The following is an 18,456-nucleotide window of genomic DNA, read 5'->3' as shown; positions in this document are numbered from 1 at the left end:
CATTGCTTGTGCGCTTAATAAATCAAGAGCAGACTTATGTAAACAGGAAAGTGGCTGTGAAGATGAATTAGTGATGAGTTTCTAGAAAATTAAGCAAATAAAAATGCAATTAGTAACTCCATGTACCAAAAATTATACTGAAAAGGAAAGATAGTCACAGGATACTGTTATGCAGTGAACAGCATTTACAGCATAATACTGTAAATGCTGACTGTTGACTTACCCAAAATTGTGGTTATATTGTGAGGGTGGGGTCTTAGGCACACATGTGCATACCTTTAGTAGAAGGCTAATAAGAAAGCTAAACCGTTCTCTTCCACAATGGGAATAATAAGTAATAATACAACTGGAAAGTGAAGGAGGAAGAAGTTATAAAAATACTTATGAGTTCTGAAAGTACATCAGCAAAGAAATGGCCAAAAGAGTTGAAGCTGGTATACACTGAGGAACAGAAACAAGCTTCATTTGTCCCCTTGAATTAAAAAAAAAGTCACAAAACTTGTAAAAGCATGATAGACCAGGAAGACTTTAGGAGTGGCAGGGAGGGTGTTCAAGGGATGAGTTTTAAGGGCTTTGAGATTGCTCTGAGCTTTTTTTTTTTTTTTTTTTTTTCTGAGCTGTTTTTTATTTGCAAGCTTGCTGGCTTGTTTGAAGAATTCCAGCAGCAGAGTGGGGAGGTAGGTTCCTTGTTGCTCCCCTGACTACAGGGAGAAGCTTCTGGGTGGGAAGGTGGCAACGTCAGCCCCTCCAGGGCAGGTGGCCCTTTAAGTCAGCTTGCTGAGTGGGGTTGGCAAAGCAGCCACCAGGCCACTCATCAGCCCACATCTGCTGAGCTGTGGGGCTGCTGTGGTGGTGGTACTGTGGCCCAAGCCCAGCCCTGAGCTGTAATACTGTGGGCACCCATTTCCTTCAGTGAAATGTCACGATGCTCGCCTCACACTGGTGGTAAGAAGTGAATGTATGCAGAGAGGAGATGGTGCTGGCACTTCCCCTTGCACCTAACTCTGAGGGGGGTAGGTACGGGTGCCTTTTTAAAAAGATTTATTTATGTATGCATACAGAACTGGGGTACAGGCCAGAGGTGCAGGGGCAGTGGGAGGCTTCACCAGAGACAGAGTGGGGAGCAGAACAGGCTGACTGAAAAATAACGCTGCTGAGGGGACCAGCGGGCAGGTCAGGAGAGGTCTGTTGTGCCATGTGGGTCACCTTGTGGGGCCGGGATCGAACTCAAGCTGAAGTGGCTTTAGCTTCTTAGGGCTGTGCTTTAACCTGCTGCGCCACCAGGGAGGGCCCTGATGCCTTTTTTTTTTTTTTTTTAAATTGTATTTTGGGGAAAAAACACATTTCAACCCTACAGGAGAATTGAAGTCCCTTTTCAAAGTCCTTCACCTAGTGTTAATTAACATTTTGCCATATCTGCTTCCCCTCCTCCTCCCTTGCCTCTGTAAGCACATAATAGCATCTTGTTATTGTTACAATTTATTGAAGAGGAAGTTGTGGGCATCATGACCCTTCCTTGCTGAGCACTTCAGTTTGTGAGCCCCAGGAACCAGAGTAAACTGATTACGTGTAGGAAATTTAACATTTATACAAAGCTATTCTGTAACATAGAGACTGTTACACAAATGCGTACATTGCTGCAGTACTGTCTGTGAAGTGGCCTCCTCTCTCTGTCCAGGATCCAGTCCGGTCTTCCTGACCTTGAATCTGAAGGCTGCCTTTGTCTTTCTTAATGCTGACACTGTTAAGAGTTATCGAGCCATTTGTTCTGTGGAACAGCCCTGGTTGGGACTTGCTGATAATTGCCTCATGATTAGAACCAGGTCATACCTCATGGGCCAGAAAACCTAGGTACCTCCTCAGGAGGCGGTGATGTCACTATATTCTGTTAGGAGAGTTGTTACCTCTGGTCACTTGGTATTTTACCTTTCTGTTACTCGGCGATCCTTGGGGGAATGGTCTTGAGTCTGGGCATGCATAAACTTGTTCTCCAACATATTTTTACTCTATGGGTTGGGCAGTTATTGGAGTTGGACTTCAACTCTTAACCAAACTCTTCATGAAGTTCAGTTGCAGGTCAGCATCTTGGCTGGCATTTAGGTATACACCTCTGAGAAAACTGGCACTGGGAAATACACTTTTTTTTCCATCAAAGTGGTCTTCCTGTTTCTGAAGTCTGCAAAAGCCAAATTCGTTTATTCATTTGGTCAGTAAGTGAGTATGTACTGTGGAGCGCTGATTCCATACCAGGTGCTATTCCAGGTGCTGAGGATAAAATGATTAAAACAAAAAAGTAGGCAAAATCCCTGTGTCCCTCGAAGGTATAGTCTAAAGGGAATTGGAATACCTCTACCCATTGTTACGGTGATGGAGGAGCAAGCAAGATGGTGAAGGAGACTGTGAGTGAGGGGTGCTTCTCTGGCCAGGGACCTGAAGAGGGCTGAGGAGCTACTGTGACCCAGGCAGGCGGGCCTGCCTGGCAGGCAGCTGGTGTGAGGCCCATGTGCTGGATGGCAGTCAGTGGAAGTGTTAAGAGGTTGGTGTGGCTGGAGCAGATGTCAGCAGGGAAAATGGGGGTCAGTGAAGTTGGAGAGAGGGTCAATACGTGATGACGAGGGCCACGTAGACCATGATGGGGAACCAGTGTGCTGGTCTAGCTTAGAGAGGGCAGCCCCCCCCCCCCAAGAGACCATGCAGTGCATCAGCCTCCATCTCTGATACCAAGCATCTGAGGGCCAGCCTGCTGCTGCCCGGTGCTTCCAGTTATTGTCTGACAGGGTCTGGACCCCCAGGGTCCACAGATCCTGAATGCAGCAGTCAGGAGTTTTTCGGGAAAGGAAGGACGACAGAAGTGAGCAGCTAGAAATGGCATTTATTTTCTCCTGGTCCTGTGGGGCAGTTCAGGGGGGCTGTTTCCCAGCAACCTGGGTGCCTGGGGCAGTTTTTGACAAGCCTTGGCAGATGGGCATGCTTGCAGGGCCAGCAGCTTTCTGATCTGGAACAGCCAGGGAGTCCCAGGCTGTGAGCCCAGGGCAGTGTGTCCAGTGCCAGCAGGGGTAGGCCACTGTCCAGCCTCAGCTTGGCCTTTGTCCCGGGCTGTCTCCCCAAAGCTGAAGGAGCTCCATTACTCACAGCTTCTTTCCCCACCACCCATCTCAGACAACCCAAGTAACAATGGACACAATGACGGTAAAGCCAGCATTGAGAAGTACTGCGCTCTGGGCCAGGCGGTTTCTAAATGCTTCCCATCTACTGCGCATGTACTTTTCACAACCCTGTGAGGGGGTCACTGCCAGGTCCACGCAGCTGCTAAGTGCAGAGTCAGAACTTGAACCCAGGCTGGTTGACAGCAGGTCTGTTCTCTCTCCACAGCTGCACTGCAGGTACCATGGGATCTTTCTGGAGTCCACAACAAGGGCCCTGAGGGTGCCATTTAGTCTATTTGAGGCAATTCCTGCCTTTTGAGGTGCTTGGCCTCTGACCTCTGGCCTATGATCCTGGACTCAGAGAGTGGTGGGAGTGACAAGTAAAGCCTGGTTACTGCTGCTCAGAGGTCCTGTGCCTCCCTTTCAGGGTCCAATCCAGAACCCTAGGAAGTGGGGTGACATTTATTTAGCACCTCCAGTGCATGGGCAAGTATTTTACTTTATGTTAGCAGCAACTCTATGGGGCAGAATTTATGACCGTCCTTTACCAGTTGAGGAAACTGAGGCTCTAGAACATGCCAGAAGGGTACAGCCAGAATGGGGAGTCGCACAGCAGATGGGCCTAGAGTTTGGTCTTTGTGCTGCTCTGCCTCCTGGAGCTGACGAACCAGGGCCTTTGGGCCTTCTATAAGTCGTGTGCCTTGGTCATCCCCACCAGAATGCAGAAAGACCAAATGGGGCCTTCAGGCAAGTGTTGAAAGACCACTGACTTCAGGGTCAGAAGACCTCCGTTCCTGTCCACTCACCTGTGAGATGGAGAGTAACATCACCTACTGCCAGGTGTAAAAGTCTAAGTTGGTGGTGTTTAGCTGCGTCTCGAGGTGTGTGGATGAGTGTGAGGATTATTAAAATGTGTGCTGGGCTTCCCTAAGAAAGCACCTGAGTCAGGGCGTGGGCAGGACGAGGGTCTTCTCAGAAGCATCCAGTTGACTTTAAAACACCATTTTCCTCTCTACCCTTTAAAACACCATTTTCCTCTCTACCCAAAAGACACAAAAACACTGATTCAAAAAGACACCTGCACCCTCATGCTGCTTTATTTACAATTGGAAAGACATGGAAACAGCCCAAATGCCCAAAAGTCGATGACTGGTTTAAAAAGATGTGGTACATATACATAATGGAATATTACTCAGCAACCAAAAAAAAACACATGCCTTTTGCAGCAACATGGATGGAGCTGGAGAAGATCATGCTTAGTGAAATAAGCCAGAAAGAAAAGGAAAAATACCGGATGGTTTCACTCATAGCAGGAGTGTAATGGAACAGGCGAGAAAATTATAATGATGAACAGCTATATATCAGAGACATTTTATGGGGGTGGAGTGGGGAATGGGGTCAAAAACAATGGGGGGAGGGAAATACACCAGACTATGGTGATGGCACATGGGTGATTGGGTGATGGAAGCCCAACTGAGATGAAACTGAGATGAAAAATGCACAAAATGATGTAAAAATAAACTATTACATTATTTAAAGAAACCAAAACACCATTTTCCTTTGCAGCATTTCATTTCTAGGTGGAGCGCTGTCTAGGAGTGATAGCATCATGGTAATAATTGTAGCAGATGTTACTAGAAACAGGAAAAAAAGGATTTGACCCAGATCAGGTGGTGGTAGGCCAAGATCCCATCCTACAATCTGTGAGGAAAATGCAAGATTCCTTTCCAGTGAAAACAGTGGTCTCAGCTGGAGCGATTTGACCTGGCCACAGAGATTTGGCAATGTCTGGAGAAAGGTTTCTCACCTGGAGAGAGGGTGCTACTGACAGCCCCATAGAATCCGGTACAAAATCCTCCAGTGCACAGGACAAGCCCCTCAGCATAGAATGATCCAGGCTAAAATGTAGATGGTGCCAAATTCATTGAGAAGTCCCAAATTAAAAAATAACCAGCCCTGATGTAATATTTACTATGTGTCAGACTGCATTGTCCTAACCACTTCACAGGTATTATTAACTCATTCAGTCATCCCAATGCAGCTACAAAGGAGCTGTTGTTGTCCTCAGCTGTCAGCTGAGGAGGTGGGGGCAAAGGGAGGTTAAATAACTTGACTGAAGTCAGGGTGCTGCTTGGGGGCGAAGGGAGCAGGCAGAGCTGGGACGTGAACTTGAGGCAGTTTGACACCAGAGTTTGCCTTTAGCCACCACTGCCTGGCACTGAGGGAGGCTTCTGGCTTTCAGTCAGCTTTTTAGCTTTTGAGTTCAGAATGCTACACATCTAGAAATTTCATTTTGAGGAGATTCAAAAACTATTCATTCCTAGCTGAGAAAATAGAGAGGGAATGGCCAGGGTTATGGTGATGAGGGGCCCAGGGACCCATGAGAAAAAGCCCATTTTCCAAATCTTGGGTGTGGCTCAGCTTGTGAAGGTAATGGCAAGAGGCACCTCATGGGACCCCATCTCCACTCACTATAACCTCTTAGCTTCTGACTCCATTTGTTGGGGAATTACAGAGTGGTGGCACCTCTCTGTGGTGCCAGTTGGGGACCGGACAGGGACAGGAATGTGCAGAGTGGACTTGGCTTTTAGTCCTGGGCTATGTTGTATCTTTGCAGATGTCAAGACCACTGTGGTTTACCCTGCCACAGAGAAGCACCTGCAGAAGTACCTGCGCCAGGATCTCCACCTGGTCCGCGAGACGGGAGGAGATTACAAGAGTGTCACCTTACCTCACCTGGAGTCCCAGAGCCTCAGCATCCAGGTGACTGGCCACCGAGGGGCTGACACAGAGTGAGGCCAGTGTTTCTTTCTTAAACACCTGTTGAGATCTTACTAGGAGCAGGTACTGTTCCCCTGAGGGTGAGGATCATGCAGGGCATGGGGACCGAGGAGGGCTGCCTTCGTACAGGAGTCAGACAATGTGCACTTACATAAGTGACACACAAGTCATGAGACTGAGAGCCGCGAAGGGAAGTGAGTGCCTAAGTGGCACAGAAAGTCCTGGGGTGTTAACTGCTTCCGAGAGAAGGGTCAGAGGTGTTACTGAGTTGACCCTGATCTTGGGCATACCGTGAAGGCACTGGGGGAACCTCAGAGTAGTCTGGCCTGCTGGAAGAATTTGTATCTGCTCTGCAGTAACCCGGACTCAATAGCTGTGCCCTCCTGGGGTCTGGAAGTAGGTAAAGCCTGATGTGGGTTAAGCCTGCCCCAGCCTGGACTCTTATCTCTGTTTTCACCTACAGCAAACCAACCTCCAGGAGTCAAGTCCCGGAATAAAAACTTCCCGTTTGCCCCTCCCCCCTTGCATTCTTTCCATAGAGGGCGGGTCCATGGAGACATGGCACAGGGCCTCATCTCTCAGGGGCTGTGTTTTGGGGTTGGCAGTGTCTCCAGCCAGAGGACCAGATAGATGCAAAGCCATTGAGCTAAGACATCCCGGTTTCTCTTTGGGCCCAGGCCCAGCGCCAGGCAGCCTCTGCTTGGAATTGGCCCCGTGTGAATGCTCGGAGTTAAACATGATGGATGGGCTGTTTCCTTGCTCACTCACTGGCTCTCACTGTAGCCTTCTCAATATCACTCACTCTTGCTCTCTGGGTATTTACTCTCTCACTAAGACTCAGTTTAGAGTGGTTGGGGGGTGGAGGGAGAAGTGTTATCATATGGGAAACTCTCACTCATTTCTCCCAGGCTCTGCGGAAGCCAGGGTGTCTTGTGTGGGGCACTGTGGGCCAAACAGTAATTGGGAGGAGGAAGGAAAGGGGTTGAAAGGGTCTGCTGGAGGATATGCAGTGACAGCCCTCCTCCCATGAGGGAAGGCCCAACCCAGCTTTTAGCACAGTCACCCTGAACAGGAAGGATTTGCACAAATTCCCCTGGCTCCTGCTGGCTTGGTTTGTTTTTGCATTTGTTTTTCTTTCACTAAAGAAGACAGTACTTGCTGTCTTCTAATTGGAAAGAAGCTGTGTCTCCATCTTCCTAGACAGCTTCTGCTCGTCAGGATCCTAAAAGTATCTTCTAGAGGATTTGCTCTGTGGCACTGGCTGCCCATACATGGTATTCAAGAGGGAAGCCCTTAATACAGTCATGCATGTCTTGTGCATCCCTTCTTCCACACCATACACAGCTCCTCCTGGGACTGGTACAACACAAGCTGCAGGATTCTGCCAGCACGAGCATTCATCTAGTCTTTCCTGCCTATTTTTAGCAAATTTACAAGCATTTAGCTTGTAACAGGCATATTTATTGAGCAACTGCTATGTACCAGTTCCTGTGTGAGGGTCTGAACAATTACCAAGATAGGCACTGAGCTACCCAGTAGTCTTGTAGGGAAGGTGGGTATGCAGTCTAACCATTGCAGATAATGCGGTTAGCACATTGGTAGTTTAGGTTTGAGAAACAGTAGTGACCCAAAGCGGGGGTGGGGGAGATGGTCAGTTTGGGGGGGGGGGAGCTTCAATGAGGAGAGGGGATCCTCTAGTTTACCAGGTGGACAAGGAAGACTAGGGCCTTCCAGCAGATGAAGAGCAAGGACAGAGGCACTAATGTGATCTCTCTGGGGAGCTGCGAGGAGTTTGGTGTGCCAGGGGAAGGCGGGGCTGGAAAGTCAGCCCACTGGGAAAGGCGCGCAGGACCTAGGAGAGGGATGTGCACTTTTTCTGGGAGACCAGGAGTTCCCAAACATTGATTGCCTGGTGAGACTTTCAGAAATTCAGAACATGATGTGGTCTTACATGCTTACTGCATTAGAGTATTCAGGAAGTGGAACTGGAAAATCTGCATTTAAAAAAAAATCTGTTTCTAATGAGCATCAGGTTTGAGAATGATTGCTGGAGGCAATGAGGGTCCTGTAAATGGTTTTAAGCATGTGGGCAACATGATCAGATTTACAGAATTGGAGTGTGGTGAGACTAAGGCCAGTGTGTGTCTGAATCAAGGCAGAGGCCCTGGGGAAGGCTTCAGCTCATGGGGCTTAGAACTAGTTGATTTGGGGAGGTGAGGGAGGGTTGCATATTGCCGCCTCCTGGTCTAGCTTGGCAGGAGGGAGACGTGAAGACAGTGAGCTCAGTTTGGGACTTTCTGAGAACTCAGTAGGTGCCAGGAACTGTTAGCATTACCCATGCAGCCCCCTGTCAGCTCTTCCCAGCAGCGCTTTGGAGGTGGTTTGCAGAGGCAGCTGGTCTGTCCCGGCACCTGCAAGCACCCAACCCTTGGCTGACAACCCTGTTTCCTGCCTTACCTCTGAGGTACTTGTATCTTCCCAGCTAAAATGCCCAGTGAAAGATGCAGTGGGGCGTCCGGAACTGCAGCATTAGAAATCATCAGGCTGAAAATGTCCTTTTGTTAGTCACTAAGTCAGGGTTTCGGCATTGACCATGTGGGTGCTCACATGGTCATGTGTGACATTGCCCTTGACTTCTGAGCCCTTTTCCTCATCTGGACAGTGTGACTAACAGCACCACCCTCTTAGGGTCCTGGTGGAATTGGAGAGAGTTTTGTGAACTGTGTGCCTGTTTCCGTTCCCAGCACAGAGGAGGTGCCAGCATCGTGGCTGCCATTGTGCACATGGAGGACAGTTCAGGGGCTGGGGGAGTGTGTGATGCTGAGGCTCCCCGGAGGCCTGGGCTGGTGGAAAGTGGTCAGAGTGGGGGGGCCAGCAGTGGGTGGGCAGAAAAGCCTGAGGGTGAAGAGGGAGCATGATGACCCAAGGAGGAAAAGACATCTGCAGGGAGGTGCCACTGTCACCAGCTTCACAGAGCTGTCCGGAGGGTGGCAGAAGCTGTCGGAGCCACCCCCTGCCCACTGTCAGCTGGGCCGGCCTTCAGAAGGTGTCCCCGTTACGCAATCCCCTGTGATGCATGTGGGTTTTGTTCCCTCATTCTCCTCCCTTGTCTGGGTTTCTGGCCTGAACTTTCATGTAGCTTCCAGGCCCTCCTGCTACCCCAGCTGCCTTCCCCACGTGGCCAGAGTGTGGGCGCTGGGGCCAAACTCTGGTTGGATCTGTGTTAATGTGGGGGAACCGCCTCACACCTTTACCTGCAAAGTGGGGATCCTGAGACCACCTGCCTCATGGTGTGCTGTAAGGGCCCACCCTCCAGGGGACCTAGAACCAAGCCCCTCATGGATGAGACCTTTGTCACCCTCCCATCTTCTGAGTGTCGCTCCCCTTAGCCCACCCCCTCCTTGGCTGCATCCACTTTCTCTCTCTGCCTTTCCCCCTTGGTGTCATGATCTCCAGCTCGCCATCCTTGTGGTCAGTCAGGATGCCCTGCCCAGCAGCGCCTATGTCAGAACTTTCTGCACACCTTACGGCCTGTCCTTGGTGCCTCAGTGTGCATTTTCCCACTTACACTTCTCCTGGGACTGTGCCACAGCTGTGGTCATTTTACAAAGGTGGAAACGGAAACTTATACAACTTGACAGCTCACCAGTGTTGGGGTGGGGGAGGAAACCAGTCTGGCTGACTCAGAGCCCACTGACCTCTCTCTAACATGGCTTTTTAGGCTGCCTTATCTGTGGACAAAGGACAGTGCTCAGGAAGATCAGCTTGTGGGCTGGGCCTCGCCAGGGGCGCCCAAGGACAGTCTACATCCTCCTCCCCTTTAGTTTTGGGGTGCTCCAAGTCAGGTTCTGGCTGGCTTGCCTCTAGCAGCATACTCCCAAGAGATTTCTGGCCAGAGAGGAAGTGCGTCCGGGAGTGACTAATATACTGGGCTCTGTACTGCTCTGACCTCAGGACCGCCATGGGTTTGGCCAGACCCCACCCCCCTGGAAACCATTCGGCCTGGCTGTTTTAAGGAGGGCCCTTTTGTAGAGAGTGGACCACTTCACGACTGGTCTCGGAGCTTACCAGAGTAGGGGCTGGAGGCCCACATAGGCCCAGGGCAGGTGTCTTTTGCTCGCTCTCTCTCCATCTTAGGTGCACTTGACCTTGGCTGTGCTGGCTGAGAGCTAAGGAAGGACGGCTGTGTGAGTCCAGCCACTAGCCGCTCTTCCACTCTCCAGCAATGTTCTCGCTCAGATTTAGGGCAGAGAGTTCATTGACCCGGAAGGAAGTCACATGTGCAAAGGGCACTCATGGTTTGGGGGAAGTAGAGAACTAGAGGTGTGTGGATTTGACCTTTGTGAGAATAGGGGCTTTCTTATCTATCCTTAACAGCTTCAGAAAGACCTCTGGGACCTTAATTATAAACTGATGTGCTTGAGATCCACACAACCCCAGGGAAGGGTGCTCTGAAGACTGCAGGCAGCTTCTGATCAAAGGGGAAGGAGACCCGGAAGCTCTGGGTAACAGGAAAGGTCTTCATAATGTATCTCCGTGGCATTTCTGTTCTGCTTTGTCATCAGGGCCCGTATCAACTGTGCCTGCTGTGACTTCTGCAGGCGGAGATGCTAATCCCACCACTAACTGCTAGAGGAGAATTCCAGCAGAGTGAGAACCTCCACATTCTGACTTCCCTGTCCTAGTGTAGAGCTGGCTCCTTTTGTGGAAGGAACTCTGTCTGGGGTCATGAATAAAGGTTCATAGGGCCCACGGAGGCACTTCCTGAGGCCTGTGAGGCCATGGTGGAGCTCCTACAGAGTGCTGACAGGGAGAACCCCAAGACCACGCCCATCTAAGCTGAGTGGCCCCTGTAGGAATGAATATGGTGTTAACTGCTGTGAGACACTGCAACTCTGATGGACCCCAAGGGCAGCTCCTCGAGAGCAAGACAACCTGGGTGTAGATGTTCTGAACTTAGTGGCCTTTTATGGCTCGGTCGTTCTTGGGGGAGCCAGAGAGCTTACCTGGCTCAGACTGGGGTGTCATCCACAGGGTGACACTGTGGATGACACTCACAGGGTGGTGAGTGGATCTGTGAACCTCCTCTTTCCCTCTTTTCCAGTGGGTGTACAACATTCTGGACAAGAAGGCTGAAGCTGACAGGATTGTTTTTGAGAATCCAGATCCCTGTGATGGCTTTGTCCTCATCCCTGATCTCAAGTGGAACCAGCAGCAGGTGAGGGATTTCTTGGGGCTCTCTGGGCTCTCACGACCCTGCTTCAAGTTGCTTCTCCCACCTTGTTCCTGCCCTTATCATGTTGGCCTCTTTTTTTAAGCAGATTAGGATTGATTAATTGTTTCAGGGAGGTCTCTGTAGTGAGAGTGTGTACCTGTCACAGATGTCTACCCTTTCGTGGGGTACTTTAGTCTTTTCTGGCTCTCCTCCCGCACATGGGAGAGAGTAGGTGAGTATTCACCTCCATAACCACATGACCATCGTACACCAGCCAAGCGAGCCACCCTCACTTCAGAAACACCTGGAGCCCTGGGTTAGACTATTGACATTCTCTGTCCCCCTGGAGACCTCCAGATCCAGGCAGGCCTGCGGCCTGAAGCATTGGCGGTGGCACCGTGGCGACCCATCTGGGGAATCCCCTGCCCAGATTGTACAAGAGGCCTCCTGGCAGCGGAAGCCCAGGCTCCCCTCAGCTTCTCAGCTCTTTGTTCCCTCACATGCCCTCGCCTCTCCTAACCACCTCACAAGCAGGCTTTCATCGAATCTGTCATCACTCGCAGGTCCCGGTAGCCACTCTCTCTTCCCCTCGTTCCTCCCTTCTTCACTCCACCAACCCCCCCCCCCCACCAGAATCATCACTTGCCTCTGGGGTGGGTTATTATATCCCGGCTAGCAGAAGCAGCAGGGCTTTGCGTCACTGAAAGTGCTATCTATTCTCACCACTTAGAGCAGGGCGTGGCCCAGCCCACATCAGTGCCGGGGCGAGGAAGGCTCAAGAAGCCAGAGGAGGAGCTGCTGGGTAGAAGTGGGGAGTAGGCAAAGTACCCCTCCTTCCGTTCAAATTCTCTGAGTGATTGGAGCTGAAGTGCTGTGCTGCTCTAGGGCCGGCTCTCTAGTTTCTGATGGCTCCTCGCAAGGTGACGGGATCTCAGAGGTCCTGTTCTGGAGCTCAGACCCGGCTGCCTGCCTGTTGGAGCACACCTTCCCTCTTGCCTTCTTGGTCGTGGCCTGCTCCTGAGGGCTTTGGGTCCTAAGCAAGCTCACCTGAATGTTGCTTGCTTGGGATTTGGTGACTTCTCAACCTGCTGTGTCATCACTTTGCTGCCAGAAGGGCAACTGAAGGCCTGTGGTTTGGGGGTAAAGAGGGATGGTTTTGAGTTTGCAAGTGCATAAACATCAACTGTCTGCCACAGGAGGTTCATGGGAGGCCTGAATGTGGTTCACAGGGTGGCAGTGAATTTGAAGGGCGTTAACAGGAGTCACAGCCCTGATGATGATCTGAGAGGCAGATAAGTTCAGAGGATACGGCGCTCTGGTGTGGGTTAGTGCCTTGGACAGAGGCTGTGAGAACATCTGGCCAACTCGCTGCCCTGAGAAGCTTACTCCACCTCAGGCCTTGAAGCCAGGACCACTCGGAGATAGTTGGGAAGCTGTGCCGCACGCCCTCGCACCGTAGCCCTGTGCCCACAGGTTCTGGAAGGCAGCCTGGGTCACGGGTGGTGGTGTAGGGCCTCACAAGACCCTTGAAGACAGTAGAGCTTGTGCTTTGCAGGGGGTGGTGGTCTGAGGGTTGTGCAGAAGCAACAAAAGAGTGATTTGTGTGTCTGCGGCCAAGAAAGCCCGAGCTCGTTGAGCGCCCCCGGCAATGAGGACGGAAATCCGTTGTCCTTCTGACCTGCTGCTGGCAGACGTGCTGCCCAGCCTGCCAGTGGAGCTGCCCCCTCGCTGTCCCCTTGCAGGCAGAAAGGGAACGGCACTGGGCTGCCAGCCACATGACTGCCTCAGGGGCTGTGAGTGGGCCAGCTGAAATGTCAGGCTTTCCTGGATAGTATAAAGGTGTGGTTGTTCTGAGCCTTTGCCTAATTTGCACTTGGATCTCGGCAGTGCCTGTTTCAATATCTCAGATCCTTGACTTGTGACACAGCATTCACATCCACGGTCACCTTAGAATCGGGCAGTGTGTTCAGAAGGGAGGCCTTCTGTTTGTTCTTGCCTCCCAAGGAGATGTGAGGAAATAATTGTCTGGCACTTGCTTCCTCCCCTCTCTTGACTCTCCTCCGGCTGCCACGCTGTCCAGAAATACGTCTTTATTGCCCCCAAATGATGGCCCAGTACTGAAGAGTGTCGCCCATCGTCCATCCGCTGTCTATCAGCATGTGTTTAGGATATGGCCAACGTTTGCTAGACTGCCGCCCTGGAGGTGATAACACCCCTTCCTCAGCTCTCTTCAAGTCACCACCTGGACGTTCTCTTGTCCGAGCTTCATTACTTTTAGGTGTTGCGCACCCCTACACGTGGTAGAAAGGTAAACAGTACAGAGCGTGCAGTGACAGTAAGTTACATTGCCCCGTCTCCCTCCCCTTCCTTCCCAGAAGAGACTATGTTTCTCCTTCAGAGCAGTTTTTGCATTCTACACGTATGAGCACGTCAATATGGACTTACATAGACAGGCATGCACTTTCAGCTCATATATTTTAGGGTCTTCAGTCTCAGAACAGGAGATTGTTCCTTTGAGTCACTCTAGTGATGAAGAGAGAACTCTACAGCTGCAGCCTGCTAAAGAGATTGATGAATCACCTTCTGGGGTGCCAGTCAGACCCCCTCACCTGCCCCCATCTGGCCTTTTTTCAGATCATTTCTCTGGGCCAGCAGCCCTCTGCTGCCTGCTGAAAACCTGGGGTCATGTCGGCCTTCAAAGAATGGGCTTCTCTTCCCTGCCTCACCCAGCTCACACCCAGCCTCAGGTTTCATGCTTCATTCCATGCCACTGGAGCAGAGAAGTGTGATTTAATGACATACTTGGGATTTGTCAATAGACATCATCTAAAACAAATGCTGCTATTATTTGGGAGTCCTGTAACAGTGACTCATAGAACAATTGGGGAGTCACGGATGCGTGCAAGTACACCCACAAAGTGTTTGCTGGCTAGTGACAGAGTAAAGGCCCTGGTCACAGGCTGTGATGGAAGAGTCTGGAAGGGACTTTGGGCCTTGATGGGCACAGCTCAGCCACCTGCTTGCAAGTCTGCTCAGGGGTCATCTGCAGCAGGTCTGGCCAGAGAACCCAAAGTCAGAGAAGAATGTGGTTCAAAGAGACCGTGGCACAGTTGGGCATCAGGCATCCAAGTGGAAAATCTTCTAGGCTTTAAATCAGGGTCCTTGGGGCTTCGATTGGGTGACTCGTGGTCTCCAAATAATCTCCTGGAGGAGGGTGGCAGCTCAGACTGCCCTGAGAACTCTGGTGTCTGGGGCCTGCTTGGCACATGGACACTAACCAGCTAAGCCAAGTTGGGGTGTGGAGGGAGAGCTGCGAGAGGGGTTTCCGGACAAGAGGAAGAGTGCCTTTGTTCTCTGGCATATGATCTTGTTGATTTTGGTTCTCTGCACTGTGGTGAACCCCATGTTCAGTCACATACTATTTCAGGAAAGACAACAGGAAGAGCCACCTGTGAGACAGACGATGAGAGCAAAAGGTCCAGTGCTCTGGAGGTGCTCACTGCTGAGCAACCCCAGGCTCCTTCCACTGACACCCTCTGCAGCCCACCCTTGCCTTCCGCTGCAAACAGACGGGCTCCTTATTCTGCATTTCGTGCCCTGAACTTTCTTGCCTGTGAGCCTTTGCTCCCATCAGCCCCTGTCCTTGACTGTTCTTTCTTCGACCCTTTGTCTTTATTACCTGGATTCCCTGCCTTCTCTTCCAGGAAGCCGCCCTGGATCACCCTAGTGAGGTAGCATCTTTCCTTCTGTGCTTTTATCACTTTATGCCTTCTGTACTTATTTCTATACTCCACTTTAACTCAGAGAGAAGTTTTTGCTTGGCTCATTCTTCATGCCTCTGCCCCCTCACCCCACCCGTCAGCTCTGTGAGTACATAAATGCTCCCATGTGTATAGTCTTTGGCAGGAACAGTGACAGAAGTCCTGTCTCTTAGACTGGAGTCTTCCCGGACACATGGCCCAGGGAAGGGTCTCTGGGACTCTTGGTGGCTGGCACTGCAGCCCTGGGGGTGGGTGCTCCTAGCTCCGTTGGGTTCAGGCATGAGCAGCCTACCTGGCAATGTCCCCTGCCAAGCCTGAGCTCTGGTTACCTCCTGGGTCTCTGCGCAGCTCGATGACCTGTACCTGATCGCCATCTGCCATCGTCGGGGCATCAAGTCACTGCGAGACCTCACTCCCGAGCACCTGCCACTGCTCAGGAACATCCTGAAGGAGGGCCAGGTGAGTTGCTGAATCCCACAGAGGCCCAGAGCTCCCATTCCAGTTGGCCCCTGACCGTCTTTCTAACCCTTCCCAGAAGTCCAGCGACAGGGCTTCACTGGATGCCAGAGGCCTTAGGTGAAGCCTTAAGACCCCTGTCACCTGGCTCTGCTCTAATCAGTCCCCTGTCTCCCACGCTCCCACGATGTCATTTTTGCCTCCCTGCCTCCCCGCCCCCTTCCTGACGGCCTGTCTTAGCCATGAGAGCCACATTGGCAGATGTGCTTCCTGGGTGGAGAGGGCACCTCCTCATCCTTCCTGGGGCAGAGCCCATTCTGTAGTACCCAGAATTCTGGGACACTTTCTAGCTGGGATGTATGTTATGTGACATAAAGTTATAGGGGTGCTGAAAGGAACTTGAGGGTGAGGGAAAATGGAGAAAGGTGCAGCTTCTTGGGTTCTGGTCCTGGCTCTGTGATTTCTCACTAAAGCCAATTGAGTGGCCTTGGGTAGGTCGCTGCACTCCCCTTCTCTGGACTTTAGACTTGGATGGGGTCTTCTGGGGTCTACCATACTATGGGGCAACTCTCAGCCTTTTGCCCTCTCTGAAACATTCTAAAGGAATCTGTGCCAGGCCTGCCAGTCACGAGGGTGCCCACTGGGAGAGCAGCTCTTTCCCTTTTGATAAGCGCCGCTCCGAGGCTCCCAGCGAACCGGGAGGAAGGACTCGGGCTGCTGCTTTCTCTCAGCCTCTGCACCTCTGGTCCCCCATCTCTGTTCCCCCGAAGCAGGAAGTTGCTAAGTCTGCTGCTTGGACTCTGTGGCCTGCTGGAGCGGAAAGTCCCTGCATTGTGCTGCTTGCCCACAGTAGTAGCCATGACTACCTTGACCCCCTTCCTGAACAGTAAAGAAAGTCTGTGATGGACGGGTGACAGGCTTCTGCACACTGTAAAACCTTACCTTTCCTGCTGTTTGGGAGTCAGTTGAGGCGCCATCCCACTGGGCCCACTAGTATGACAGATAAATTGTTCCCCACCTCTCTTGAGTGCCTTCTAGTTTCTCTGAAAAATTGCCGAAACTTCCCAACCTGTCTTCTTGCCAGCCATGTCACCTCTCCCTCCCTCCTCCCTGGAGAGACTGGTTTTATCCTGAGCCGGCCTCCGGATGGACTGGAGAGCCCTGTGAGCAACAATGGGGTGTAATCTAAGCTCATGAAGGCCTAGACTTTGTTTTCTTCACCTCTGACCTTAAAGCCTTGCCCACAGTGGAAACCAGAGTCCCCTCTTCATTTAAAGCCTTAGAATTTAGGCTGAGTTAAGGTTGGTAGAAAAAGACCTAACCTTTGAGCACGTAGGGGTAGGACCAAGTAAGTGGCTTTTCTCTTCCTCCAGGATTCCGGGGAAGGCTTTGTGGGTCCCTTTGCCTCCTCTCAGTCTTCTCTGGGGCAGCTGCCCACCGCCCATAGCCCACCCTCCATCATTTCTTTCCGCAGCTCCTCAGTTCAGCCCCATCCCCTCCTCCCTTGTTTGCAGAAGCCGCTCTGTTCTATGCTAAGAGAACAGACTTTCTCCCACCCACTTGCTTATCTATTAAGTGCTTAGAAACCTGCAGAGGCCCTCCCTGGTGGCACAATAGGTTAGGACGCAGCACTGCAAGCTGACCGCAGCTGCTTCAGTGCACGTTCGATTCCCCACCCCAGAGGTGACCCATATGGCACGGCAGACCTCTCCTGACCCGCCCGCTGCTCCCCTCAGCAGTGTACTTCGTCGATCTGCCTATTCTGCTCCCCACTCTGTCTCTGGTGAATGCTCTCACTGCCCCTGCACCTCTGGCCAGTCCTGCACCCAAGTTCTGTATGCATAAATAAATAAATCTTTAAAAAGAAAAAAACAATCCTGAAGGGTGAGGTAGTCCCATACATAGTCTTGGGGCCCTGAGCCTGTCCATCAGCATTAGCATGTCTAGATTCCAGCAGTGACTGTTTGAAGACGTGTTTCTCCAGGTTGGGGTGGGGAGCCCTACCCAGACACAGTCCCCTTCCTTGCTGCTGTCACTTGCCTGTCCCTAGAGTGAAAGACAGAGCGCTGGAGCGCATGGGGCAGAGAGCTGTGCACATGCTTTCTGTTGGTGTCCACAGGCTGGTGGGGGGTTAGCACAGGAGGAGGCCTGGCGCTGGCTGGAGGACACCCCGAACCCTGTCCCTCCCCTGCCCTTTCTCACCAGGAAGCCATCCTGCAGCGCTACCAGGTCAAGGCCGACCGACTCCGGGTATACCTGCACTACCTGCCCTCCTACTACCACCTGCACGTGCACTTCACTGCCCTGGGCTTCGAGGCCCCCGGCTCGGGGGTGGAGCGGGCGCACCTGCTGGCAGACGTGATTGAGAACCTGGAGTGTGACCCCGAGTACTACCAGCAGCGCACCCTCACCTTTGCCCTCAGGGCCGATGACCCCCTGCTCAGGCTCCTGCAGGAGGCCCAGAAAAGTTAAGTGAACCCCAGGCTGTGCGAGATTGAGGTGGGGTTGGGGGTGGGAGTAGGGGTGGGGAGGAGTGGCTACATTTTTTTAGCTTCAAGTGAATTTTTTTTAATGTATTTTGTACTGGCTTATTCCTTATGTGAATAAAATGTTGATCTCATTCAGTGTGCATTGATGGCATGGCCCGGGAGGGAGGCGGGGCCAGGGCAAACGGGGTGGAGTCTGGAGGGAAAGTCTTGAGAAAGGAGGAAGGTCCTGGGTCTTCACAGCCCAGCGGGTGCCGTGGCTTCCTCCCGCCTGGACACACCATCCTTGTTGACTTGTGCACCTGAAATCCCATTTTCACTGCTTCCCACTGTTGCCAAGTCCCTCTTCCTTCCCATTTTCTGCCTCTCCTCAGTGGGTTTCTAGTTTCACATGTCTGGGAGTTCCCCCAAAAGAAAACAAAGAGGAAATTACAGGTACGGATTTTTGACAACACTTCTTCCTGGGGACTGGGGTTGACCCAACTGGTGCATCAGCTGTGTTGGTAATCTTCTTGCTGACATGGAAGCTTGCCACCACCAGTGGGAAGGTTTTAACAAGAATCAGATGACGCAAGCCTGAATGGCCTGTATTTGCCTCTGTTATTTGGTCA

At 51.7% G+C, this 18,456-nt stretch overlaps 1 protein-coding gene across 2 annotated transcripts in view; it reads left to right on the top strand.

Moving 5' to 3' along the window:
* Window positions 1-17,891, top strand: part of DCPS (decapping enzyme, scavenger) — a 34,926-nt gene extending 17,035 nt beyond the window's left edge. Inside the window, exons 3-6 of one of the 2 annotated variants that reach the window (XM_004689110.2) lie at window positions 5,764-5,909; window positions 11,032-11,145; window positions 15,252-15,362; window positions 17,565-17,891. In XM_004689110.2, coding sequence (XP_004689167.1) covers window positions 5,764-5,909; window positions 11,032-11,145; window positions 15,252-15,362; window positions 17,565-17,831 — 638 coding nt within the window. In that variant the 3' untranslated portion in view covers window positions 17,832-17,891. The remainder of the gene's footprint in view (window positions 1-5,763; window positions 5,910-11,031; window positions 11,146-15,251; window positions 15,363-17,564) is intronic. The other variant, XM_012729346.1, reaches the window with a different exon arrangement.
* Window positions 17,892-18,456: the final 565 nt, after the last annotated feature.

Source organism: Condylura cristata, unplaced genomic scaffold, assembly GCF_000260355.1.
Source record: "Condylura cristata isolate star-nosed mole 26May11 unplaced genomic scaffold, ConCri1.0 scaffold00025, whole genome shotgun sequence".
Taxonomy (NCBI): domain Eukaryota; kingdom Metazoa; phylum Chordata; class Mammalia; order Eulipotyphla; family Talpidae; genus Condylura; species Condylura cristata.
Note: the sequence above shows the minus strand (reverse complement) of the source record. Positions and strands in the feature narration are given on the sequence as shown.